At 46.0% G+C, this 25,941-nt stretch overlaps 1 protein-coding gene across 1 annotated transcript in view; it reads left to right on the top strand.

Moving 5' to 3' along the window:
- Nucleotides 1–25,609, top strand: part of BAIAP2L1 (BAR/IMD domain containing adaptor protein 2 like 1) — a 1,517,181-nt gene extending 1,491,572 nt beyond the window's left edge. The window contains exon 14 of the mRNA XM_069645654.1: nucleotides 24,136–25,609. Coding sequence (XP_069501755.1) covers nucleotides 24,136–24,211 — 76 coding nt within the window. The 3' untranslated portion in view covers nucleotides 24,212–25,609. The remainder of the gene's footprint in view (nucleotides 1–24,135) is intronic.
- The last annotated feature ends 332 nt before the right edge of the window (nucleotides 25,610–25,941 follow it).

Raw genomic sequence — 25,941 nt, 5'->3', positions numbered from 1 at the left:
GGGAGCGTCCGATGGAGCAGAGGATTTGTCGCTGTGCGTAGGCCGCGATGGGCGGTATGCAGGGGACGCCTAACCACAAGGTTCGGAAGGCCCTGCCGAAATCTTTGACGGACCTACGTACGCTTGTCTTTCAAGGTCTTAGGCTGAAAAAGTGTTCAGGCTTTACAGTGACGCTCGTCGTGATCATGAGGGAGGACCCGATTGCGAGGGCGATGGGTTTCATTCCAAAGAAATATGCTGTTGCAAGACTGGCAGAATTTAAAAAGCATCCTCTCCATAGCAGAGGGACATGGTAGCCAGGCCAAAAAGCGGAAGAGAAGGGGTAAAGAAAAAGGCATTCTCAAGAGAAGTGAGTAAGAACAGGGTCCCACTCTCCCTACTCTTGGGCCGTCCGGAGGGCCAAGGCCACATAGAAATCAGTCACCGAGCAGTCAAGGAAGGAGTGTCACCAGGCAGGATCAAGTGTCGAGCAGCTGTCGAAAGGCAAGCAAACTGCTGAAGAACAGGATCAGCAATATAAACTCTAAGGAGCTTTGCATATGGGTGACCAACTAGTTAGGCGGAAAAAAACATTCTGTGGGACCTCGACACAGGAAGGATCTTGGGTACACTACACATCGCATTAGCGATAGTGTTAGTCACGCCCATGTCTATGTCCCTTTTCGATCTTTAGAAACTAGATACTGCACTATATGCACAGCTTGTGATTATAAGCAGATTTACAAGCATAAGAAATACTATTATAACATTCTTGCCAAAGTTCGTATTCTGCCACTTTAGCTTCTTTGTACCAGTTTGTCATTCAAAGGTACTTCTTTTCTGACAGTTTAACTGCTTTACATCCGTTTGGTATTCAAAGTTACTGTATATGGCCAAGGGGCGATTGCAGAGCATTCTGTGCTTATTAGTAAACTCAACAGTTGTTGCATATGCGTCTGCTCGCTCCGCTGATATAGTGACTTCTGCTTCCTCTGCCTACATGGCAACCTGCTTCGTTTTGCTTCCTGCGGCCTGACCGCTTTGGAAAAGTGCGCACACAGGACACGCTAATGCTCGCCGGCCACCGGAGCATCAGTTAGGAGGAACGCATTTCACAATAACACTTCCCGCCGTGCAAACTCTGCATGCATGGCCTTCAGTATTGGAGACTCTCTCTGGACAATCATCCACTCAGCAAATAGCAGTGGCTCCAGAGTCTCTGCTTTTCTTCTTCCTCTGCTGCCACTGCAACGTAGAGTCTATGCAAAAACTCCACCTTCTCCTACTCCTAATGACCTGCACCTGAAGGGGGCCTATGTACTTAACAGTCCCTCTCAGTTTTGGGTCATTCAAACCACTAGACTGCACTTTGCAGTCTATTGTATCCGATTCCCTCTTCCTTGTCCTAGTACTTTGGCCATTGTGGGATTTAAATGTCCCCAATGCCCAAATTACCTCTTTCGAATGGACTGTGTCCTCCCACATATTCCTCATCTTTTGATACATGTTGTCCAGCTTCAGCTGCTTCAGAAAAATGTTTTCGGCAGAGGGCGCTGTGCGTCGACTCGATGTCCCTCTAAGGCCTCTGTTGAGGAGGATGCCAATCGAAGGCATATATAGCACATGCAGCGCCTGTTGGCTTCAGTTCTGTTTTTCTGAGACAGCGATGGCTTCGAAGAAATACGGCACACTTCCTCACATCTTGTGACGTCTTTCTTAAAACCTCGACATCGAGATGACTTCATCATCGACACCGATGACTCCGAAGTCTGGTTTTAAAAAGTGTCGGGATTGTGGATCGAAAATGTCCCTGACTGATCTGCACCGTATCTGTTTGTGGTGCCTCAGAGCGGACCATGACATCTCTGGCTGCTCCAAGTGCCAATCTATGACTGGAAAGGCCTTGAGGGAATGGAAGGGGAAGCTGAAGGTAGGCAAAATCCCTAAATCCCCTACCCGATATGTGAAACCTTCGACTGACGAGTCGCGAGGCGACTCTTCTCAGAGGAAGAAGGCCAAGCGGTCCAGGTCGAGGAGTGGCTCACACCACTTCTTCATCCTCAAAGAAGTCGAAGAGCCTTCGAGGCCTCGATACAATGCAACATCGAAGGATCATTCGAGCCATAAACACAAGTCGATGTCGACGCCATGGACACCTTTGATACCGGCAGCGCCTTCGACGCCTGCCAAACCCTCAACCCTTAAACCAACGGTGCCGATAAAGAAAACCTCGATGACTGCTACAGCGTTGAAGCCAATTCTGTCAAAACCCATGATTCCTGACAAAACCTATGCTCCACTACCTAGAAAATACTTTGTCTTTCTTCAATGTTTGAAGAAGAGGAGCAGTCTGATGAAGAGGCCCCATTTGGCCTACAATTTGGTATGCCCAATGTACCAGAAAAGTATTTGGAAGGGTACCTGGTTACTGCCTTGCTCTGCCCAGGTCGGTACAATAATATCAACAAACGAATGAGCAAGGTCAGGTCGATCTCTGCTGAAGAGTAACCACTGCTACACCCTGAATGGGTAACCCCTTGTGTGGGTGGTCACAGAATTCTCATGAAACTGTTCTTCTGCACAAAAGGGTTTTATTTTGAAGTGCAGTAGTATAGTCATACACTGGTATTTTTCAAAAACATAGGACATTCACATTTGAGGACATACAAAGTGTAGTACCTAATACGAATGATCAAGTAGTCAATATTTGAGACATCTACTTGTACTACCTCAAAGGTGGCAGCCAAATCTTTAGGCACCGCTATTAGGCAACCTCAGCCTTTTCAACCTAGTGGACAACCTTGGGGGAGTTAGATCTTTTCGCTAGTACTACTCAGTTGGAAGGGCGAGAGGAATGGCCAGTCAAAGGGGCCAAAGAAAATGTCCTTGTGGTAGACGAGGAAGAGGTGCAAAGCCAGCTCAAGCAGCAGCCTCCTTAACATCGGCCACTGCATCAGCCGCCTCAAAACCTCTCTGAGGTCTGAGTCACACTTCACCAGTGGGGGGCAGACTGTCTCAGTAGCTAGAAGAATGGCAAGGCATTACTTTGGATGCTTGGGCTCTAGAAACTGTAGCCCACGTTACTGCCTTCCTTTTATAAGGAGACCTCAGAACAATCCACCAGGGAACCAGTCTTTGAGGAGTCCGGATCCGATCCTTGTGCAGGAGATTTTAACCCTGCTAGAGAAAGGTGCTGTAGAACCAGTGACTGTAGCAGAGAGGAAAAAGGGATGGTATTCCCCTTATGTTCTGATACCCAAGAAGGACTGAGACCCATCTTGGACTTGAGACACTTGAACAACTTCCTCAGGAAGGACAAGTTCAAGATGGTCACACTTTCTCAGATCCTTCTGGCCCTCCAACTCCAGGATTGGTTGGTGTCATTGGACCTTCAGGATGCTTATTTTCATGTGCCAATCCATCTCAGGCACAGAGAATTTGTGAGGTTCGCAGTTGGCGGTTCTCATTATCAATTTCAAGTTCTGCTTTTCGGGCTAACCTCCGCCCGAGGGTTTTCACCAAACTGATGGCCGTCGTGGCAGAGAGTCACTGATTCACGTCCCTACCTGGACGATTGGCTGATCAGGGCGTGTACTCCCGAATAAGCCTGGGATCATCTCAACGTCACCTGCCACTTTCTTCACAGACTGGGCTTCTCCCTCAATCACACGAAGTCCATTATGACACCTTCTCAAATGCTCCAGTTCATCAGAGCTGTACTAGATACATCCTTGGGAAAGAGCTCGGGCTGGACTTGTCCTGCCGCCTTCAAATATTTAACTTTCTTACAACGATTTTAAAAAAAACTTTTGCTGACCCAAACGTCCCAGCAAACTATCCCCAAGTATCTCTGCTTTCCCATTATTCAACAGTCCTTTAGCGGGTGGTGTTAGACCAGGTCACTAAATACCTCACAGATAAATCTGGCTTCCAGAGTAAACACTGAGATTGCACTCATGCATGTCTCCAAGTTTTTCTCTAATGCTCATCACTCCAAACTATATTCTATACTCATCCTTTTGGATCTCTCTGCCACTATCAACTGTTGACCACTCCTTTCCCCTCGACACTCTCCAGTACCTTGGGTTTTCATAAAATGTGCTTCTGTCTGGATCATCCTCTTACCTGGAAGGTCGAGCCTTTAAAATCTCTTGGAACCCCAAAACCTCTGATCCACACCCCTTTCCCTGTCGGCACCCCCACAGAGAAGTCCTTGGACCTTGCTCATCACCTTCTATACCTCTGACCTAGGAAGTCTTGTCTCATTCTTTGGCTTCCACTATCTCCTTTGTGTCCAGATGATACAAACATTGTTCTCCTTTCCCTCCTTCATCCCAGCGTTCTCAGAATGGATAAGAACTGCCTCACTACAATTTGTCACTGTAATTGTAATTGGTTATGTATAATGGGCTTAATACCCAGAGGTTTCTAAGCACGGAGCACGGGATCGAACCTGTGTTGTTCTGTGTAGTCTTGCTTCGAAGGTGAGCGTGTTGCCCCTGAGCTATATTCTCGAGCGACTGGATGGCTCTCAGCTGCCTCATGCTTCACTCTTCAAAAACAGAAGTCCTCTTTCACCCAGCTTCCAATGCCACCCGTATCCTTACGTCACCTATCTCCTGCCCGCCTGACTTTCTTGCTCCCTCACCCAAGACTTGAAATCTTGGGGTACTCTTAAATAGTGACCTACGACTGCAACATTTCATCACCTCTGCCTCGGCTGCTTGTATTAAGATCAACAGTAAGAACAGTCATCCTTTTCATACTAACTAATCAAATCTCAACTCTTGTGCTCAGCAAACTTACTGCTCAAGCCTACTCCTTGGCCTTCTTCTGTATTCGTTCCTCCCTCTAGACTAGGGTTGTCTAACTCCAGGCTTTGGCTTTGAGGGTAAGAAACATATTGGATGTTCCGATATCCGTCATTAATATTACTGCATTCAATGATTCTAAGTGTATGCACATTTTTCTCTCATGAAAATTAATGTGGGGTATCTTGCAAGCCCGTCACTTGAGGACTGGAGTTGAACAACTCTAGTCTAGACAAAGTCCTCATGCTTGCTACCCACACTCTCTAGCAAATACCCAGCTCCTCCCCCACTTCCACCTAATGACAATGTTCTGGTTGTCTCTAGATACACAACTATCCTCTTTTCAAGTTCATTGCCCTAATCTGCAAAGCTATCGATGGTCTTGCTCCTCAGTACCTGTATAAGTGTATGACTGCGTACTTGCCATCCTGTTCCCTCCAATCCTCCTCTGCACTCAACCTCACCATCCCATACTCTCCCTCCTTTATTCCTCTCTTTCGTGTTTTGACAACCCTTTTAATTGTTAGATCATTTTGAGCGTTCCTGTTTTTAGAAAATATTTCCGGGATACTCTTCGCTAATATGGGGTGAGCTGTTTATTTTGGTGCTTTTTTTAAATCTTCTTCCCGTATAACCTCTTTTACTCAGAAGGAGATGTTGCTGTGTAGTTTGTTACATATTTGGAATCTGATTGAAATGGGTGGAAACCCCCATGAGTATCTTATTTTTCATGAGAAGAGTACTTTCTTTGCTTCGGAGAAGGGACACAGTCTCTTGAGGATGATGGGGGCTTGATCTTGGAAAAACTCAACTCATTGTCCCTCCTAGCTGATTTCGCCCCTTCTTTCTGACCAGCTGCAGAATCTTTTCCTTTACTCCAAAAAAAATGCAGCATGCTAGTATTCGTCTAGTAATAGTTGTCAAAATTCAGACAAAGTCTCTGTGTTCTGTGAGCTCTGTCTAATTCCATGTGGTCACCTATTTCCATGTAGAGGAGCACAGTTTCATGACAGAATGATTTCATGTGTTAGCCCTTAGACCCGTCTGGGATCCCCATGACCTTGTTCCTGTGCGCTATAATTTCTTGGGCATACAGACGATCGATCAGTGTTGCCCCTGTCCGCAGAGTTGTGGGTTCTATGGGGACCTAGAATAAGGAGTCTGACCAAGTGAAGGCGTGGTTGTGGTTATAGACTTTTATTCATCAAGATAAATTCAAATCTATCTATCCCTAAAGCTAGAGGTGATTTCCCTACCTCAACTAAACTCAAACTCTGGTCTGTCTGGTAGCCCATGATGTCCAAAACAAAGGTACCATCCTAGTCAAAACTCCTACTCTATCCCTGTAATTTAAACACAAATCACTAAGCTAACAGAAGAGTTCTTCTATTCTTACCCAGGAGAATGACCCCCTCCTTTCGCAGTTATTTCGCAAAGGTCCACAAATTTCACTGGACTAGCAGAATGGCTACTTTCTCCTAGTTTATAACCTGCTTTTAGCAGGCCTTTCTTGACTTGAACACTGTCTTTCGTCTTGAACCACAGGGACAAGGAAGGCACTCCCAGAGCTCTCCTTCACTTATCAATGTTCTCGTGAGTTAATGCAATTTTAGATTCCTCATCAATTCTTTAAGTTCTCTCCACGGATTTAGTGTTGCTCTTGCTTCAACACTGTCCTTCAACTTGCACCTACTGAGATGAGGAAGAGGCTCCCGAGTTCTTCTTGACTCTTCAATACAACAGTCTTATGTTACTGACTGTGGAGTTGCCTCACAAAAAGATATACTTCTCGCTTGTCTTTTGGTTTTGCCTTCTCAAGTTTTCCCGGCCCTCTCCCAGACTTACTACCGTTCCTGTTACCTTCTCTCACTGAACTCTTCACCGGTTTCGCCAGGGGTCGTGGGTTTGTTCTTTGTCTTTTTTCTTCTGCTCTTCTTCGGCCCACTTGACATCGTGGCCCGCTACTGCTGGCAGTTTAGGTACAAGCCTGTTTGATCAATGCTCGATCCATGGCTGCACAAGGAATTGAAATGTACACATTCATTGAAAATCATGATCCTGATTTTATATTAGTTACAGAGACGTGGCTCTCTGCATCTTCAGTCCCTGTCTTATTGCAGACTCTTCCTCCTGGCTATGTAGTTCTCCATGTAGTCCAGGATTTGCTGCATTCTCGCAGAGGGATGGCCTTAATCTATAAGGCCTGCTATACATGTATTTTGCTACCTGTTTCATTAGGTGTGGCGATGGAGTATATGCTGGTTAGGAATATAGTTAATGCGTCATCTTTATGTCACTTTCTTGTTGTCGAGATCGTCCCCCTTCTTTCAGTCTGTCTACATTCGAAAAATCCTTTTTCAATGCTGTCTCGGAATTGGTTCTTCGCTATAAAAATATATGCGTTTTAGGGGATTTTAACCTTTGGGCAGATGCTGTTTCTAATTCCATTGTCACCTGCTTTTTATCTGGCATGGATAGTTTACTATTGATGCAATTGGTGGTGGGTCCTACCCATGTGAAAGGGCATATTCTGGATCTTATTCTTGCACCTTCACAATTGTTGTGCGTTTCCCCCTGCCATGATCGGATCATTATGTGATCCCTTTTGAGTTCCACTTACTGGTAACATCCGGTGTGGCTAGTCATCCTACAAAAATCAATCTGAGAAACTGGAGGTCAGTTCAGCATTTCAACTTGGCCTCCCAGATTCTCTTATTATCAGGCTTTGGAAGATGGACCTTTCCCTGAACCATCGGCCATCTCCAAGCTTGTCACACCTTCTTCTATGACGGCTAACTATTTGGCTCGGTTTCGATGGACTACTTGGCCAATGTGCCCTTCAGCTCTGAGGATATCCTCAGAATTACGCCACTCCGCCCTGTGGTTCACCAAGCGGAATGTAAGTGGAGGAGCGGCTATGACTTGCTCCTAAAGGAGTTGTTAATGAAACAGCACACTCTATACCATACTACACAACTTCTAGTCAATCAGCAGTAAATTAAACTAACAAACTTTTTCAAACAGTGAAAGAACTTTGTAATCCAGGTAAAGTATCCATAGGCCTATCGTCACAGGTACTGTGTGATAACTTGTCCCATTGCTTTGTAAATAAAATCGAGACTATTAGGGCTAGTATTTTCAAACACCACAGAGGCAACTCTATCCTGTTTTTTTCTGATCAGTTGTCGCCAGATAATCCTGATGATCAATTGTTTATTTCCTTTGAACCCACCACCTGCTTTGTGATTAGTCTGAAGTCTGTGTCACCTCTTGATGACATCCCTTTGCATTTGTTTAAAGCTGCTCCTATGTGCCTTGTTGAGGTTATTTCAGAAGCTGTTAACTCCTTGCTTGCCTTTGGACAAATTCCAACTTTTCTAAAGAAGGCTTTTGTGATTCCACTATTAAAAAAACATTTGTTGGATGCATCAGTTTTCTCGAATTACAGGCCAATCCCTTTACTTCCTTTCTTAATGGAAGTTATGGAAGCAGTTGTCATCCCCCAGTTAAGATCTTTTCTGGAGGGTCATGACATGTTAGACCCTTGTCAAATGGGTTTCTGCCCGCTGATGGGGACGGAATCAGTTTTAGTCTCGCTATTAGACGATCTTACTATGATAAAGGATCAGGGCGGCACGGCAGGTCTCAATTTACTGGACTTGTCGGCTGCCTTTGACACCACTGATCACACGCTTCTTTTATCCAGGCTGACGTGCATAGGGTTGGTGGGGCCTGTCCTCGAATGGTCTGGGCTTTTATGACCTGCCATACTCAAATGGTTTTTCCTGCCCACTATAGGTCATCCCCTTTGGTGGTTACATGTGGGGTTCTGCAGGGCTCGGCTCTGTCCCCTCTGCTTTTCAATGTATACATCCGACCCCTGGCTGCGTTATTACGGTCCTTTGTGTTCCAGTTCTTTTCCTATGAGACGAAACCCAAATTCTATTTAGGATGGATCTAGACCAGTCAGGGACTGCTGTCCAGCTGAGGTCCTGCCTTGAGGCCGTAGGGGGTTGGATGTAATCCAACTAGTTAAAACTTAATGGCGAGAAGAACGTTTTTATCACTGATCCCGCCATGACTTCAGAAAGCTGGACCTTGGTTTTCGGTTTGCTGTCGCTGGGCCCTCTTCCCGTCCCAGCCACGACATTCAGGAATCTGGGGTAAAACTGTCATTGTCACTGGCTATGGAGACCCAGATAAAAACTATCTTGGTCTGGGCTTCCTTAAATTGAAGCCACTGGTGAAGGTCCTTCCTTTTATCCCCGAGGATCTCCATGCCGAGGTGATAGATGGCAGCCTGCCGTAATAGAAGCCTTGACTATTGTAACATCACTGGCTTCAGTCGGGCTCTCCTGAATATCTGTGAAGACCTGCTCTCCAACCTCTATTCTAATACCCCCTGTGTCCTCATTTTACTTGATCTCTCTTCTGCCTTTGAGACGGTCAACCATGCCATCCTGCTTAACCATCTCTGTGATAACCTGGTTATCAACGATCAGGCTTTGTCCTGGCAGACCTCTTTTCTCTCTGATCGACCCTCCCAAATCCAAGTTGGGTCCTTCCTCTCCTCTATCTCTCTCTCTGCTTGTGGTGTTCCTCAGGGGTCTAACCTCGCTCCCTGGCTGTTCAACCAATACCTGGCACTTGTTGCCCACCGCATTGCTGCTCTCTGCCCCAACTTTCAGTGCTATGCGGATGACACTCAGCTAATTTTTAGGCTACCCTCGGCCACCTCTTCTCCAACTCTCATTTCTGACTGACTGTCTGCTATCCAGGAGTGGTGTGCCGGCAACGATCTCTGCCTTAATTCCAGTAAGACTGAGATTCTACTCATCGGCACACCTGCTCCCTCCTTTCCTGCCTCTCTTGGCCCTCTTCCTGCTCCCATCTGTGAGGCTAAAAACCTTGAGGTCATCTTCGACTCCACACTCTCCTCCTCTCCTCACATCTCGGACGTCTCTAAGAAGTCACACTACCAACTGCACATCCTCAGAGGTATTCTTCCTTCCTCTCCTTCCCCCAGAAGCTTGCTGTCTCCAGAGCGCTGGTTCTTTCTAGGCTGGACTACTGTAACAGCCTCTTTCTAAATCTGCCTACTGCTACTCTCCGCACTCTGCAAGTCATCCAGAACAGGACTGCAAGACTTGTCCTTGGCCTCAAGCCCAGGTATCGTATCTCTCCAGGACTGAAATCTCTTCACTGGCTCCCAGTGGCTGCAGGATTAAGTTCAAAACCCTCTTCATTGTCAACCAGGCCTTCTGGGGGCTGGGGTCTCAATATCTTCAACTCCCTCTTCGTAAATATCTTCCTTCTCAAGCCCTTTGCTCCTCCCCTCCAACTCCCTCAGAGTCAGTCGCTTCTCCAAGCAACAAGTTGGTGGTAGATCTTTCCTCGGCTCAGGCCTACCTCTGGAACAGCCTCCCTGCCTCTTTGAATCTTGAAGGGAGAACTTCCTCCGGTTCCGGAAGCACCTCAAGACCTTCCTCTTTGCTTCTGCGTTCTCTCTTCCTCTCCCCTGCTGAACTCCTGGTTGAAATTGAAACTGCACTGGTCATCTGGGTATCCTCTGATCTCGGGCCTAGGTCCCATTCCTGCCAGTTGCACTCCTGCACTGGTTGCCCCCTGGCAACCCTTGCACCCAGGGTCTGTTTCTGTATCCCTACAGTCCCCTACCAGCACTTGACAGTTGATGTCTGCACTTACTCTTGCACTTGCCACCAGCTGGACCCACTTTTTATTTATTTGTATTTATTTGTTTTATTTGTTTTACTGTGTGATCCCATGTACTGCAATGCCCCCTCCACATTACCCTCACACTTTCCCCCTCCTCTCACCCCTGCACTTCAGCGATCTCAATGTCACCTGGCCTGTTAAGATCGTTGTCTGTCTTCCCTTTGGTCCCCCGCCTTTGCCTCGTCACGCCTTGAAACACTTGTGTATAAGCGAGTTATAAATGCCATATCATATCATATATCACTGTTCAAATGGATTGGGTCCTCCCACCTATTCCTCATCTTATAATATCTCAGTTCCAGCACCAGCTGCTTCAGAAATCTTTTTGCGGTAGAGGGCGCTCTGCGTCATCGTCGGCTCAATGTCCCTCAACGGCCTCTGCCCCCCCATCGAGGTCGACATCATCAACGGTATTAGCACGCACTTCAGTTCTGTTTTTCCACTTATCCTTTTGCTTTGGATATAGCGCAATTGTTTCCTGACAAATCTTCGGACGATTATTGAAAAAAATGTCTACCTCCTCTACCACGAAGACAGTGTTAAAAAATGTATTGACTGTGGGTCAAAAATGTCCATAACCGACCCTCCGCATCTGTTTGTGGTGTCTTGGCACCGACCACAGGACGGCTGTGTGGATCCTGTCAGTCCATGACGGCGAAGGTGCTCAAGGAGCGAAAGGGGAAGCTCACTGCGGATAGGCCCCCTCAAAAATCCCCTGCCATGGCACCTTCCAAAAGACATGTGTTGGAAGGATTGAGGGGTGAGTCGCTGTCGAGGAAACGTTCTAAGAAACGTTCACAGTCTCAAAGCGGTTCTTGCCTTCATCTTCCATGAAATCGTACAAACAACAACACAGGTCTACGTCCTCATCCTCCGACTCCTCGCCTGAACGCAGAGTAGCCTGCCCAGGTAAGTCAGCTTTGAAAGCTGAATGGGCGTCCCGAACCCCTCAAAAGATAAGATGAAAGGCCACAAACCTGCCAAGCCTGCTGAGGCCGAAAAAGAAGCAAAAAAGGCTACATCTGGCGCGCCCTCGAGCCCGGTTGAAAAGCCGCTGACCCATCAAGAGCCCTCAAGGCTCTGACTCAAGGAGAGGCCCAATCCTCTACCCTAGAAGACTCCTTCAAGTCATGGGTGGAGCCCGTTGAGGCCAGTACCCTGGATGTAAAAGGTGTCGAAACCTTTGACGCTGTCGAAGGAAATCAATCTTTCAAGCCTTTCCCAAAAAAGGAATTTTTCAAATCCTTTTCCTCGATTTTCGAGGAACATGAACCTTCAGATCAAGACGCTCCACCTTTTGGTCTGGAGTATGGAACACCCAATGTTCCTGAGGCAGGCCTTAATATCTGAAGAGTCGAGAATGAAGGATCTATACGAAAATCTTCAGAGTGCAAGTGTCCTTGACACTTCCCCTGAAATTGAATTTAGGAAAGCTGATACGTCTGAGCATGCTGAGGCATCTTACAGGCAGCTTATGAATAAGGTAACCGAATGCCTGGGTTGGAGAAGACCAGCTGCACCCTATGAGCAGGATGATCTGACGGACAATTTTGAAAAATCTGCAAAAAGACCCGGTTTTGCCTTTTCATTCAGCTCTTCAGAAAAGGGTCTAGGTTAACTGGGAGTCTCCAGATACAAACCCAGCCGTCAGAAAAAATCGGACCAAAAAATATAGACCCTCAAGCATTGATGTGGAATATCTATCAAGACACCTGACCCTGGAAAGCCTTGTGGTACAGGCTGCTACTTCTACATCCGGGCAGGCAGCTTATGCTAGCATTCCACCGGATAGGGATGACAAGCGTTCCGACGCACTGGCTAAAAAGGTATTTTCAGCCAGTATTATAGCTTTAAAATCGATCAATGCCATTTGCGCTCTTGAAAAATGTACCCACACCTTTTGGGATTGCCTTTCTATGGCAGCTGAACACATCCCTGAAGGAGAGGCGAGAGAAGGATTCTTAAATATTGTGAAGGATGGGAAAGACGCTATGGGCGAGTCTCTCCAATCAGGTCTGGTTTCTGCCGATAGTGTTAGGCGAGCCATGGCGACAAGTACAGTTATGCGCAGATCTGCATGGTTGAGAAAGTTGGGTTTTGCACCTGATGTACATTCCAGACTACTCAACATGCCCTTTGATGGCACCCAATTGTTTGGCAGCAAGGCTGAGAGCCATGAGAAATAACAGACCTCAAAAGCTGCAGCCAAGTCACTTAGTTTTGCTTTCAGGCAGCCGCAACCATCGCACCACACAGCACAGGTTTGGAAGGGTAAGTCCTTTCGTTGTTATTCCTAATTTGGAAGAGGTGAGAGGTTTGGCCATTCAAAGAGGTCAGAGAAAATACCCTCGTGGTGAACATGGAAGAGGTACTAAATCCACCCAAGCATCAGCTTCTTTACCCTCAGCAGCTTCTTTAGCTGCCTCAAACCCTCTCTGAGGCCTTCATTCACAAGACCCCAGTGGGAGGCAGTCTCACTCAGCATCTGGACGAAGGACGGGGTATTACTTCTGATCAGTGGTCGAAGTGTACGAAAAGAAGTAGTGGAACTATGTTGCCTACTGGCCTGCACCGCTCCCCACAGACGGCATCACCGCGCCCCCTCCCATGCACAAGACAAACCCCAAAACACATGCGCCTGATGTTTAAGGGAACATCCAGTGCAGTGTACTGAAAGTGCAAGTTTCAACGTATTCCTACACCTTTATTTTAAAACGAAACCGTTCCGGAAAGGTTTCTTTTTAAAATAAAAGTATAGGAACGGTAAAACCTATTTAAAAGAAGTAGAGGAGCACCGCTCCCGCCCACTTCGACCACTGCTTTTGATGCTTGGGATTTGCAAACAGTAGCCCAGGGTAACTGCCTCCCCTTTTTAAGAGGGCTGCTGAATCATCCACCGGGGAGTCACTCCTGCAAAATTCCAGATCTGTTCCTCTTGCAGGAGATTTCCAGTCTGTTAGAAAAAGGTGCTATAGAACCACCCAGTACCTGTGATGGAGAGGAATAGGGCATGGTACATTGAGACCCAGTTTGGACTTCAGATACTTGGAACAAGTTCCTCAGGAAGGACAAGTTCAAAATGGTTACCCTTTCTCAGATCCTTCAGGATTGGATGGTGTCATTGGACCTTCCGGATGCTTACTTTCATGTGCCTATCCATCACAAGCCCAGAAAGTACCTGATTTTCGCCACTGACAGTTCTCATTATCTGTTTTGAGCTCTGCCATTAGGGCTGACCCCCGTCCGAGGGTTTTCACGGTATCCCTACAAAATATCCCCACCAGAAATATCTCTGTACATATGGCTGTTTGTCTCACCATAGGCAATATTTTTGGGGAGGATATTTTGCCGGAGCGGGGGTTGCAGGGGTTTCCCCCGCACATTTTAAAATAATCTGGGGTTTGTGGGGGTGTCCCCTGCAGGATCCATAGGTCAATATCGCCGCAAAAATATGGCGATATTTTTGTATCACAATATTTTTGCAGGGATATAACACATGGAACCGTTTTCACCCAGTTGATGGCAGTGGTGGCAGCGAGTATCTGGAGAGAGGGATTCACGTCTACTGCTGCCTGGATGATTGGCTGATCAGGGCAGTTTCTCCCAAACAGGTCCTGGAACATCTCTGCATAACCTGCCACACTCTCCACAAACTGGGCTTCTCCCTCAGTTTCAAGGATGCCTTCACAAAAGCTCCAGTTAATCAGATCGGTCCTGGATGTGTCCTCGAGGAAAGCCTCACCACCCAAGGTGAGGGCTCCACACATTCAGAAGATTGTCATCAAATTCCAGAATGCCCAGCGTCTTCCGGCCGTCGATTACCTGAGGTTGCTTAGCCTCATGGCATCCTGCATTTTTCTGGTGACAGAGGATTGTCTGAGAATTGGAACCCTCCAGTGATCGGTCTCAGTTTTCAGGCAAGATGTCAGTTCTACTTCAGATTCCGAGCAGAGTCGCACAGGATCTTATGTGGTGGGGCTGTGAGGACAACATTCTGAAGGGAGAACCATTTTGGCAACCATGGCCAGAGATAACAGTAGTTACGGATGCCTCACTCATCTGGTGCCGGAGATATGCCTGCGATCTGACAATCCACGGCCGTTGGTCTCCATCAGAGTCCAAACTACACATCAACCGCCATCTGCCCTCCAAAGCCTCTTCCGCAAATTGAGTACCCTCTCTCGCGAGAGGAGGGTCAGTTTCTCTACCCATAGGTCAAGACACTCAACCTTCAGCATGGTTTCAGAGATGTTGAGCTATAAGGATTGCAACCTCCTGGATGATGTAATGGAGATTTTGCTTTCGGCCAGAATGTCAGCAACAAAATCCTTATTTCAATAGATTGCTTTTCTCCCGCAGATTCCTCATGATAGATATTCATCTCCAGCTTCGCTGTTCGCTAAACCTTTTCGCCAGTAGGCGTAGTGGACCTCAGCTCAGCCGTTGGTCGCCATTCTGTCTTGTATGGTTTGCGATTGTCGTCTTTGGGCGTGATGTCAGGCATCGTATATATACCACGTCACTATGCCCCACTAATCAGTTCCTTTTTTCCGCACGCTGCATCGGGAACATGACTCGAGTTTACTCGATGTTCTTATTGTACTTTGTACGCTTTTTTCTTCAAAAACATTGACGCAATGTTGCGATTGCAAGGCCAAAATGTCTATGACCGACCCCCATGACAATTGTCTAGGGTGTCTGTGTGCTAGGCCTGCGAGTTGGGTGCAAAGATGCAGCCGAAATCCCTGCGTGAGATGGCCGGTAAACTGGCTTTGGGTCGACCTGTCACCAAGTCCCCGGCGCGGTCACTTGTTCGGTCCTCTGAGGCTGAGATGGAGGAGCCCACCCCCCGTTAAGGGGAAAGACTGACATCATAAGAAGACCAAGAAACGGTCCCATTCCAGGAGCCATTCCTCGTCTTCCTCACGGAAGCGGCACCACCACCATCGACGCAAGTCCAGCTCGTCGTCGGCACGAGATAAGCCTTCGGCGGGACAGACCACCTGAGAGGAGTGGGTTATTTTTAAGACCTCTATGTTGCAAATGTTTAAAACGCATGTGGCTTTAGGTGCGGCTCTGGCCCTCGACCAGCAAGCTTTGGCGGCTAAATTGGCGCTCGGTGCTCCCGACCCCAAGCTAGCCACTCTTTCAATATCTTCAGCGTCGAAAGCATCTTCGGGTGTTACTCCAAGGCCATAGGGCCGAAGCTCCCGACGTCTCTCAGTTGCCCAAGCATCCCCCGGCGCCGAAAGTACCCTCAGCATCAATAGTTTTGGCTTTGAAGTCTATCCTGAAACCTTTGGCGCAGACTGTCAGCGATGGTTCCTTTGTGCAACTGTTGACATTGGGTTTCTTTGATTCCATGCACTCCATATTCGGAGTCGAGGAACACGATGACCCTGAGGACACTGTTGACGCCGTTTACACGGGTGCCGGTATCATAGACTATTTTGACGTTCAGGCGGATTTATTGCCTTTGTCTCAGGGGTTACATGATACAAGTGGTCTCGATACTTCGCCAGACTTGGAGTTACAGCAAAACAGCCCTATACCCACACTAGTGTGAAGTTCAGGGAGCTGGTTCACAGGGTAGTTGACACCCTGGGGTTGAGGCGTCCTCTGTCCCTCTTCAGGGGTATGATCTTACTGACATTTTGGACGAGAGTCCCTGCAGTCAAGAACAATATGCCTTTCAACCCTGCCATTACAGACCCTTTAGCCTTCTTATGGCAGCACCCTTGTACCATTCCCCCTGTGAATGCCAATTTCACAGGGAAATATAGGCCGGCAAGAGAAGATCCTACTTTCCTTGCCACACATCCTTCCCCAGAGGGGATGGTGATTCAGGTTGCCACTGTTTCCACTAGACCCGCAGCATCCACCTCAAATCTGCCTACAGACAGAGAAGGGAAAAAATGTGACGCCTTGGCCAGGAAGGTATTCACTTCTGGTAACATAGCACTCAAGGCCACTAATGTGGCATGTGGTTTCGCCAAATATTCGTTTGGCTTATGGGAAGCAGTGGAACAGGCTGCTGAGTACGTCCCTGAGGATGCCATGCGGGATGGCTTTTTTGGTGGAGGATAGGAAGGAGGTAGCCAAACAATTGTTGCAGACGGGCCTGGACGTAGCAGACTTGTTGGCAGAACAATGGGTTCAGCAGTTGTGATGAGACGCCAAGCTTATCTTAAGACTTCTGGTTTCCCCCCAAATGTCAAAGACAGATAGCTGGACATGCCTTTTGAAGGTGACATGCTTTTCGGGCAGAAAGCAGACAAATCCTTGGAGAAATTCAAGGAGTCGAAATTGGCTGCTAAATCTTTGGGCCTAGCGGCCTTCAGCTTAGCCTCCAGGGGCAGGAGCTATAGACGTTATGTGGCCTATGGCAGGAAGGCGCAGTTCCCACAAGCCAGGAAAGGGAAGAGGCACTTCTCGCATCCCAGAAGGGGCAGAATGGACTCTAGAGGCCAACAAGCAGCAGCTGCAGGGTCGCTTGCACCCTCTAAGACGCTTTGATTTTCTCCTCCCACGATGCACCGGTTGGTGGGTGGTTGGCAGGGCATTGGCCCCAGTGACAGAAAATAACTTCTGACTCCTGGGCCCTGCAGTAGATTTGGTGGGGTTGTTGCCTGCCTTTTCCAAAGTTGCCTCCGGACAGACCTCCACTTCTCTGATCCAACCAGGACAGGAGCTCCAGGAAGAACTAAGAGCCCTGTTGTCGAAGGGTGCCATGGAAGAGGTACCTCCCAATCAGGTCGGGTTGGTATTCCTGTTGCTTCCTGGTGCCCAAGAAGGGAGGGGGGGTCTCCGTCCCATCCTGGACCTCAGAGCCTTGAACAATTTTCTGAGGAAGGACAAATTCATGATGGTGACGTTGAAAGAGATTCTCCATGCCTACGATCTCTCCAGGACTGGCTGGTGTCCATAGACCTATAAGATGCTTATTTCCATGTGCCGATACACCAAAAGCATAGGAAGTTCCTAAGGTTCTTCATTGGCGACAAGCACGATCAGTTCAAAGTGCTTCCCTTTGGGTGACCTCCGAGCCAAGGGTCTCCACCAAGCTCATGGCAGTAGTTGCGGCTCATCTCTGGAGATCCGGGGTCCTTGTATTTCTGTACCTGAATTACTGGCTGATCCGAGGGATGTCGGCAGGGCAGGTCTTGTCTCATCTGGAAGACACATGTCTTCTACTACACAGGCTGGGCTTCTCCCTCAACTTGAAGTCCCATCTGGCACCAGTCCAGCAGCTCCAGTTCATCGGAGCGGTTCTAGACACCCGGGTAGGGAAGGCTTTTCCTCCCAAGGAGAGAGTTGGCCGCATCGCCCAGGTGGTGCAGTTGTTTCAGAACCACACCATTCTTCCAGCGGCTTCCTTCTTCCGCCTATTGGGTCTCACTGCCTCCTGTATTTTTCTAGTGCGAGAAGCAAGGCTGCATATGCGAACCCTCGAATGGCTCCTGAGGGACCAGTGGTCTCAGTACCTGGGAGTGCTCACAGATCACCTTTTGGTGTCCAGCCAGATAGTCCGCGAACTCGGCTGTTGGAACATGTGCAGTAATCTGTTGGCAGAGGAGCCCTTCTGGCCACATTGCCCCAGGCCGGAGTGGTCACAGATGCGTCCCTGAAGGGTTGGGGCGCCCACTGTACGGAATTGCTGGTGAGCGGCATTTGGTCTCTCTCAGAAGCCAAGTGGCATAACAGGCTGGAGTTGCGGGCCATCAGGTTAGCCCTGAGGGCATTTGCACCGTCTCTCAGAGGGAAGTATGTCCTCGTCCTAACAGACAACACAGTGGCCATGCATTACCTCAACAAGCAGGGTAGCGTGCACTCTTTCCCACTCTGCACAGAAGCAATTCAGCTGTGGTTCTGGTTGAGAGAGAACCAGATCTCGGTCTCAGCAGTTCATCTGGTGGGGACAGAGAACACCTTGGCAGATACTCTAAGCAGGCAGAGCACGGTCTCACTCGAGTGTGAAGTGTGCCCGGAAGTCCTAGAGGAGGTCTTCACTCTTTGGGGTACCCCTGGAGTGGATCTGTTTGCCACAGAGTCCAACAGGAAGTGCGAAAAGTTTTGCGTGAGGGGAATTCCCAGCAAACGTTGCACTAGGGGACGTGTTTCTGGTGGATTGGACAGTCCCTCTCCACTATGCCTACACTCCGATTCCTGTCATTCCTTGGGATCTCAGGAGGTTGAAGAGATTTTGAGCATCCATGATCCTGATTGCCTGGGATCGGGCGAGGAGAACATGGTACTCTGATCTCTGTGATCTGACCACCTCGGCCTCCGGATCTCCTCACCCATTTGGAAGGTTGGGTGCTCCAGCCAGCTCCGGACTCCCTCAACCTACATGTGTGGCTCTTGAGAGGATGATGTATGATGACTGGAAACTCTCAGAGGAGGTGCTTGAGCTATTGCTGGCTGCACGCAGACCTTCTACTAGATCTCTGTATGCAAACACGTGGAGAAGATTTGTGGTGTGGTGCCGGGAACGTGAGACTGACCCTATTGTTTGCCCCTCCACCACACTGATGGAGTTCCTTCTGTCACTGGCCTCTTCATGCCTTCAGGTTGCCACAGTGAAAGCGTATTTGGCGACCCTGTCTGTTTTTAAGAGATCCCCAGACCAAGGTTAATTGTTTACCATCCTGGTCATGGCCAAGTTCCTGAAGGGCCTTCTCAACAAGTTTCCGCCAACCCCCTTTGTTGTCCCAGATTGGGATCTTAATCTGTCACAGTCTATAGACTTACCTGTCTTTTATCCTCCTCTGCATCCCTCGAAGGAGGAGGAGCGTTTCCACCACCTTGATCCCAAGTGGGCGTTTTAAGTTTCTATGTTGCTCGTATGTCTGAGTTTAGGAAATCAGACCAGTTGTTTGTTGCCCATTCCTTGTCTAGAGAAGGCCTTGCCGTCACTAAACAAACCCTGGCACGTTGGATCATCCTTTGCATATACGAGTGTTACCAATCGGCAGGCAAGGAACTTCCAGCAAGCATCAAGGCTCACTTGACCAGAGGGGTCTCAGCTTCTATAGCCCTCCAGAGAGGGGTCCCTGTTAGGAATATTTGCCGGGCAGCCACTTGGTCATCCTTGCAATACTTTACCAAGCACTATGCCTTGGATGTTGCACGGGGAGGTGATGCTAGGTTCGGTAGGGCGGTTCTGCAGAATCTACTGGTTTAAATCTGTCTGCCCTCCTCAGTTACCCTAACTGCTTGGGGAGTCTATCATGATGAGGAATCTGCGTGAGAAAAGCAATCCATTGAAGGAGAAATTACATTACCGTAATGTTCTTTCTATGGATTCTTCTCCCGCAGATTCCTCATCGACCCTTGTATCCGTCCCCGCTCAGAAAGTTCTGTGGGTTGTTGCTTCTGTCCAAGTGTGAAGGCATCTGGTGATGGCACTGGGATGACGGTTAGTTTAAAAAAAAAATGAAAAAAAAAATCTATGCTTTTTCTTCACAAATTGTTGTGGGTCACCCTGCTGGAGTGCACCCTAGTTAATGTTTTAATGGCTGGTTAGCCTCCTCCTGTGGTTTCTTTTTCTGCAGCAATCAATCACAAGCGACATTTTACAGGAACTGATTTGTGGGGCGTAGTGATGTGGTATATCTAACACGCCTAATGTCACGTCCATATCTGACGATCGAGAGCTAGACAAGACGATCGACGGCCGAGTTGAGGTCCACTAGGCCCCCTGGCAAAAAGCCGTCCGAACAGTGAAGCTGGAGATGAACATTATGGTAAGGTCATTTCTCCACTGCTGCCATTGGAGCAAGTTCTGCAGCTGATTTAGCAAATCTGGGGCTCCAGATTGGAACAATCTGGCATCGCTTTCCATATTGAAGTGCACCTTGGAGGAGGCATCATACTTCAAAATACCTTTGATAACTCTGTTTCTTAAGTGACTCACAAATGTGTTTCCTCCTACACCTTTCCAAGTCCCAATTTGGGACCTTAACTTGGTCTTAAGGTTTTCGATGTGTGCTCCTTTTGAGCCACTCCATTCCTGCGCATTAAGGTTACTAACTTTCAAAACTATTTTGTTAGTTGCGATAACAGCCGGAAGGGTGAGTGAGTTGCATGGCTTATTCTCTCTACCACCTTTTAGAATGATATGGTTGTCCTTAAAGTCAAACCCTCATTCCTACCTAAACTTGATCGGATTACCATTTGGCACAGAAAATTGTGCTTCCAACCTTTTCTCCACCACCTCATCCTGGCAAGGAAGAGGAAAGATTTCCTAGACTCGACTCAAGGAGAGCACTAAGCTTTTATGTTTCAAGAATGGAAAAATTACGCCAGCATGACCAATTCTTAATTTGGTATACAGGACATAAACTAGGTTTGTCAGTTACCAAACAAACCTTATCAATATGGATAATACTGGCTATTTCAGAGTGTTACAAACTAGCTGGAAAATATCCCCGAGTAGTCTTAAGGGCTCATTCTACTAGGGGCATGGCAACTTCCTTTGCCCTTCCGCGGGGAGTTCTGATAAAGAATATCTGTGAAGCAGCTACCTGGTCGACCATACACACGTTTACAAAACATTATTGTTTAGATACTTCTAACAATAAGGGAATATTTGGGAAGGCAGTTCTATGCTTCATTCTTGACAAGTAATATAATATTGCTTTGGAAGTCTATCATAAGATGAGGAATACGTGCTAAGACACAATCCATTCAAAGAACAAGTTACTTAGCCATGGTAACGTTCTTTTCATTGGATGTTCCTCCCACGTATTCATCGACCCTCCCAACCTACCCCGCTGTAGAATTTCTGAATTAAACTTCACACTCTTTTAGTCTGATAAATTAAAGGCACTTAATAATGTCAGTAATTCTGCATATGGGTGGCGTAAAAAACAGAACTGAAGCCAACGGGTGCTACACGTGGTACATAAACTCATGGATCGATGACATCAACCAAGATGTAAGCCCTCGAGGGACATCGGGCCAACGGTGTCGATGCACATTATCCTCTGCCGAGAAGCACATTTTTTCCAAAGCAGATGAAGCTGGAAACAAAGACATCATAAAATGAGAAATACGTGGGAGGAACATCCAATCAAAGAACGTTACCACGGGTAAGTAACTTGTTCTTCTGCCATCAGATCCACCTGCATTCTTCTTTTAGTGTCTGGGACCTTACCACTGATGGATTCCTGTGCATCATGTTGTACGTTAACACCCAGAGAGTTAAAGTAAAGACTTGCCCGCTGGTGGGAGATATTCTCCAGGTTACCCCCGAACCACCTGGAATCCTTTGCTTACAGGAAGACAAGAACCTAGAAACTAAGTATTTCTCACTTTACTAGGGTACCCCATCAAGGAGACGCTTCCCTGGGAGGTCTGTGGCTGGGAGGGTGCTCTCAGATACTTTCACCAGACACCCTACTGAGGACTAGAGGGCTGCTACCAGCACTAGGACAACCTCGATGGGGACTTCGGGTTATGATGCCGGACCATTGTCCTAGGGTCCTATGGGCCCTGTTGCCAGGTCCATGCCAGATGGGCACCTGCAGACAAAGGGACTACCGGACACCGGTCCAAGGGCACCAAGCACATGGGTCCTAAGTGACCTTCTCCACTGGGCTCCGCACTTGACTGCGTTCTAGTGTGCAAGTCCTACGGTGAGTAACATTTTCTTTTTCTCATCTACTATGTTTTTCCGCCTAAGCTGTTTGCACTCATCCTGTAGTAAGCTACTTCTTTGGGAGTCTGTCAAAAGATGAGGAATAAATGGGCACAAGGTGTCTGTTTGAAGAAAAATAAACAGAGTGTAGCAATTCCAAACATATTGGCAACAGGTAATACTTCAAGATTGCACCCCTTTCCAGTTTAGACAATGGACTACTTATCCTCTTATCCTAAAAGAAAGTTGTTTGGGCCATGCTCTGCGCAAAGGTTGGCTGTTTACATAGACATGTACATTTGTTAAACATTGTTTTAAATATGTCAAATTTACCTTTAGCACGTTTGATGGTTATTATCCTCCTCAGCCACAATTCTAATCACCTTCCCACAGACCCATAATCTACTTGGAATACTATTTTTATTGCATCCCACTTGTCTTGTTACTGGAGATGTGTAAGACTGTAACTTGATCTGCTATTAACCACTCCATGAATGCTATACTGTGTGATTGATATGCTGTGCTAGGTTTGTTAACGCAAAGCATCTGCATTCAGAAAACCCTTTTTGTTGTCTTTACATTTAATTATTAAGGGTATTTTTAAAGCGCAAACCTATCTACAATTAAGAGCATAATGCTGTATTTCGATTGGGGGAGTAAAGATAATTTACTGTATGACGGTGCAAGGGGATGATTTAGAGGATGAATTTGCGAATATGATGTGGGCTAAGGGACTGGCAGGTGGAAGAGATTGAGGTACTGTGAATTTGTTGATCCTCACTTGAGCTGCATATTGCCCTGCCCTAAAACCTACCCAAGTGACTTTGGTTGGCATTTTGTGTAATGTCATTAGGTGATCATTAAACATTTATAAACTTGACCACGTGACATGCAAAAGTAATTATATGATATTGGCAAATTACAATTATTTGTATTTTAACAAGATGGTATTCAGCATCACAAGGACTCAAAATCCTGGGACACAGTATGGCAAACAATGTAAGGCTCTTCAATTCAGGTTTTACTGTAATGATTGTTCTCTGCTGCCAGTCATCACCTTGTAATTTAGTTATTTTGGAAATCTAGTAATGTCACAGTTTTTAAATGTTTGCTAAAAGACCATGTCAGGGAGAAATACCAGTTACTTGGAAAGTAGGTGTTCCAATGTTTTTCTCAGTGATTAATACAAGCATTTGGATTCCCAGGCTCAGTTTTAGACATTGGTACATTGTAATTAGTATTTTGCTATTCATGAAACGTGATATGGTTATGTACCCAAAGGGTTGTCCAAGGAACCCTGAAAGATAAGGTACTCGTCGGGTCAGTGTGGTCTGTTACTATTGCTATAGAATAAGTTATTAGAAAGCATTACACAGGAATCACCAATACCCAAATAATTCCTTTGCAAAATATAAGTATTATTCTTCAGCACCTTATTAACCAGAGAGTTATATTAACCAACATCTACCACTGTCTGTAATGGAACAGTTCTTGTACAACAATTGCTAGATAGGTTTTCAAGTTTTACAGCAGTGTCTGTGTGGTAGTGCTGGTATACCACAGTACACCAGGGAGCTTTATCTGCCATTTTTGCTCTGGTTTCAGTCTCTTTGCCTCCTGGACACTAACGTTAACTTATACGTGTTTTGCTTGTATGTCATTAGCTTCCCAATGTTGCCAGATAACAAGGTTTTTGTTGAAAAACAAAATTCACTAATAGTAACTGATCTTTGAATGGCAAACTAAATAATGAATACAAATTTTACTTATGGTTAAGAATTAAATGTAAATACGTTTCAGAATAACTACTTTGCAAATTACTTAATTAGTGCATAGAGTAAATGGAATACAGCCACAACTACAATGTCTTTTTCCATTTTGTTTTGTGTGTTCTTATAATTAATAATGTTACATTGTTCAGAATGTTATTTGCCATAACTAATTTGAGTTTATTTTTATATTTTACAGTGGGGAAAATCCGTTTGCTACTGTGATACTTCGCCCAACAGTGACGAATGATAGATCAGCCCCAATAATTCGATAATCAAAGATTTTCTCTGATCGTTTTTATCCATTATATACATGTGCATGTGTGTTCGCGCGTGTGTTTACCCTAACTAGTTCACAATCTGTATATTGCAAATTATCAACCCTTTCGGTGGAGTTCCTTACAGCGCCTATGCCTTTATCGAGTTATAATGGAACTCCAAAATGACCAAATCCAAATGTTTGTGCATCATATTATACCAAACTAGCATACGTTCCATAGTGGACGTACATGTAACTTGTATTGGACCTCAGTTTGGAAAAAGGAAAATAAATCCATTGTCCTAATGGCACTATTGATTGTAGACAACCTGCTGAACTGATGCATAATAAGTTATTACAAACTTCTAGTAGCTACCTTTTTTGCAGTCTGTCATAACTAATTTTTGCATTGCAAATGTACCCATTTTTCCTAGAGAAATGCAAGTCTTAAATGTGTGTTTGTGTGTCTGCATGTTGGTGTGTCCGGTCTGTACATATATGTATTTCATTGGTTACCCCTGCAGTTTGGGATTACACTAGTAGCATCATTTAGGTACGCATAATGTTGGCAAAATGAAAACATAATTTTTTAGAAAGTAACATAATCCTTTTTGTAACATAGCACACTTTTCTCAAAATGGCCTCATTAGAGTCTTGGTTCTAGTTTAGTTATGCCTAGTCCCAGAAGTGACAAGGGTCTAATCAGTGTCCATTAAACATCTAAAGGATAGGTGGTCTGTAATTTTAAAGAGTCTTGTTGTCAAGTTAGATGAATTTAGCAAGGATCATTGACCTGGCAGTCATTTGCTAAGCTAAATGGTGTGTTACATTAAAATGCAGTACAGTTTAACTTAACTGAAAAGTGTTGACCAAGTTAACAAATGAACCTTACTCTCATTTGCTTTTTCTGTATATTTATATTTGAGAATGTTTTTGTTTTGCATTGTTTTTATCATGTTTACATAATTGTATAGTAACATCATTTTGCTGCATGGTTATTTTCTGAAAATATCTGCTATCTTTATGTGTGAGTTAATTACACGGCTGGGGGTTCAAGTGAATATTTCTGCATGAGTTTTTTGTTTTTCTAGAAAAATGTCATGCAGAAATACTCAGTAAAATAAATGTAGAACTGCTAAAATTGTTCAGGTATACTTTTTAAATCTTTATTTTATTATTGTAAAGCAGATTAATGCTTTGTTCCAAAATGTCCCTTTTGAAATGCTATTTTGGAAATCATCAAATACAGTATGAATGCAATGTTTCATTAAACCAAAAATTACGACGTAAGGAATGCCTTGAGATTGATGCCTAAAATGTTAACTGTATGTTTAGCCTTAGTTGATGTGTTTTAGTTTTCTAGTAAATTGTGTACCAGGATGCATATCACAATAAATATTTATTCTTTGGAAAACACAGCCACTTTTCATTTTTCAGTGTGCTAGGTCAGGACTATTATTTGAAGACATTCAGATGTTTAAAAATTGAAATTGAAGCCTTCTTTGTAATAATAAAAATGTCTGATTCCATCCTCCCTACTGTAAAGACTGGAGGGGGGTGTCTGTACTTCTGCTTTCTATATGGTAGAGGAGAGGCACAGAAAACCCCAGCCAAGATTCTCTATTATTGGTATGTGGTCGAGCAATCAAGTCCCAGCTTCTCAGGAGGTGATGCAGGCTGCTTCTTAAGTACAGTGTAGTCCCCAAGCCCCCACAAAGGAATGTCCACACACTGTATTACTGAAAA

This window comes from Ambystoma mexicanum, chromosome 2p (assembly GCF_040938575.1).
Source record: "Ambystoma mexicanum isolate Mex_15411 chromosome 2p, UKY_AmexF1_1, whole genome shotgun sequence".
Taxonomy (NCBI): domain Eukaryota; kingdom Metazoa; phylum Chordata; class Amphibia; order Caudata; family Ambystomatidae; genus Ambystoma; species Ambystoma mexicanum.
The sequence above is the reverse complement of the archived record's forward strand: the minus strand, read 5'-3'. Positions and strand labels throughout refer to the sequence as shown.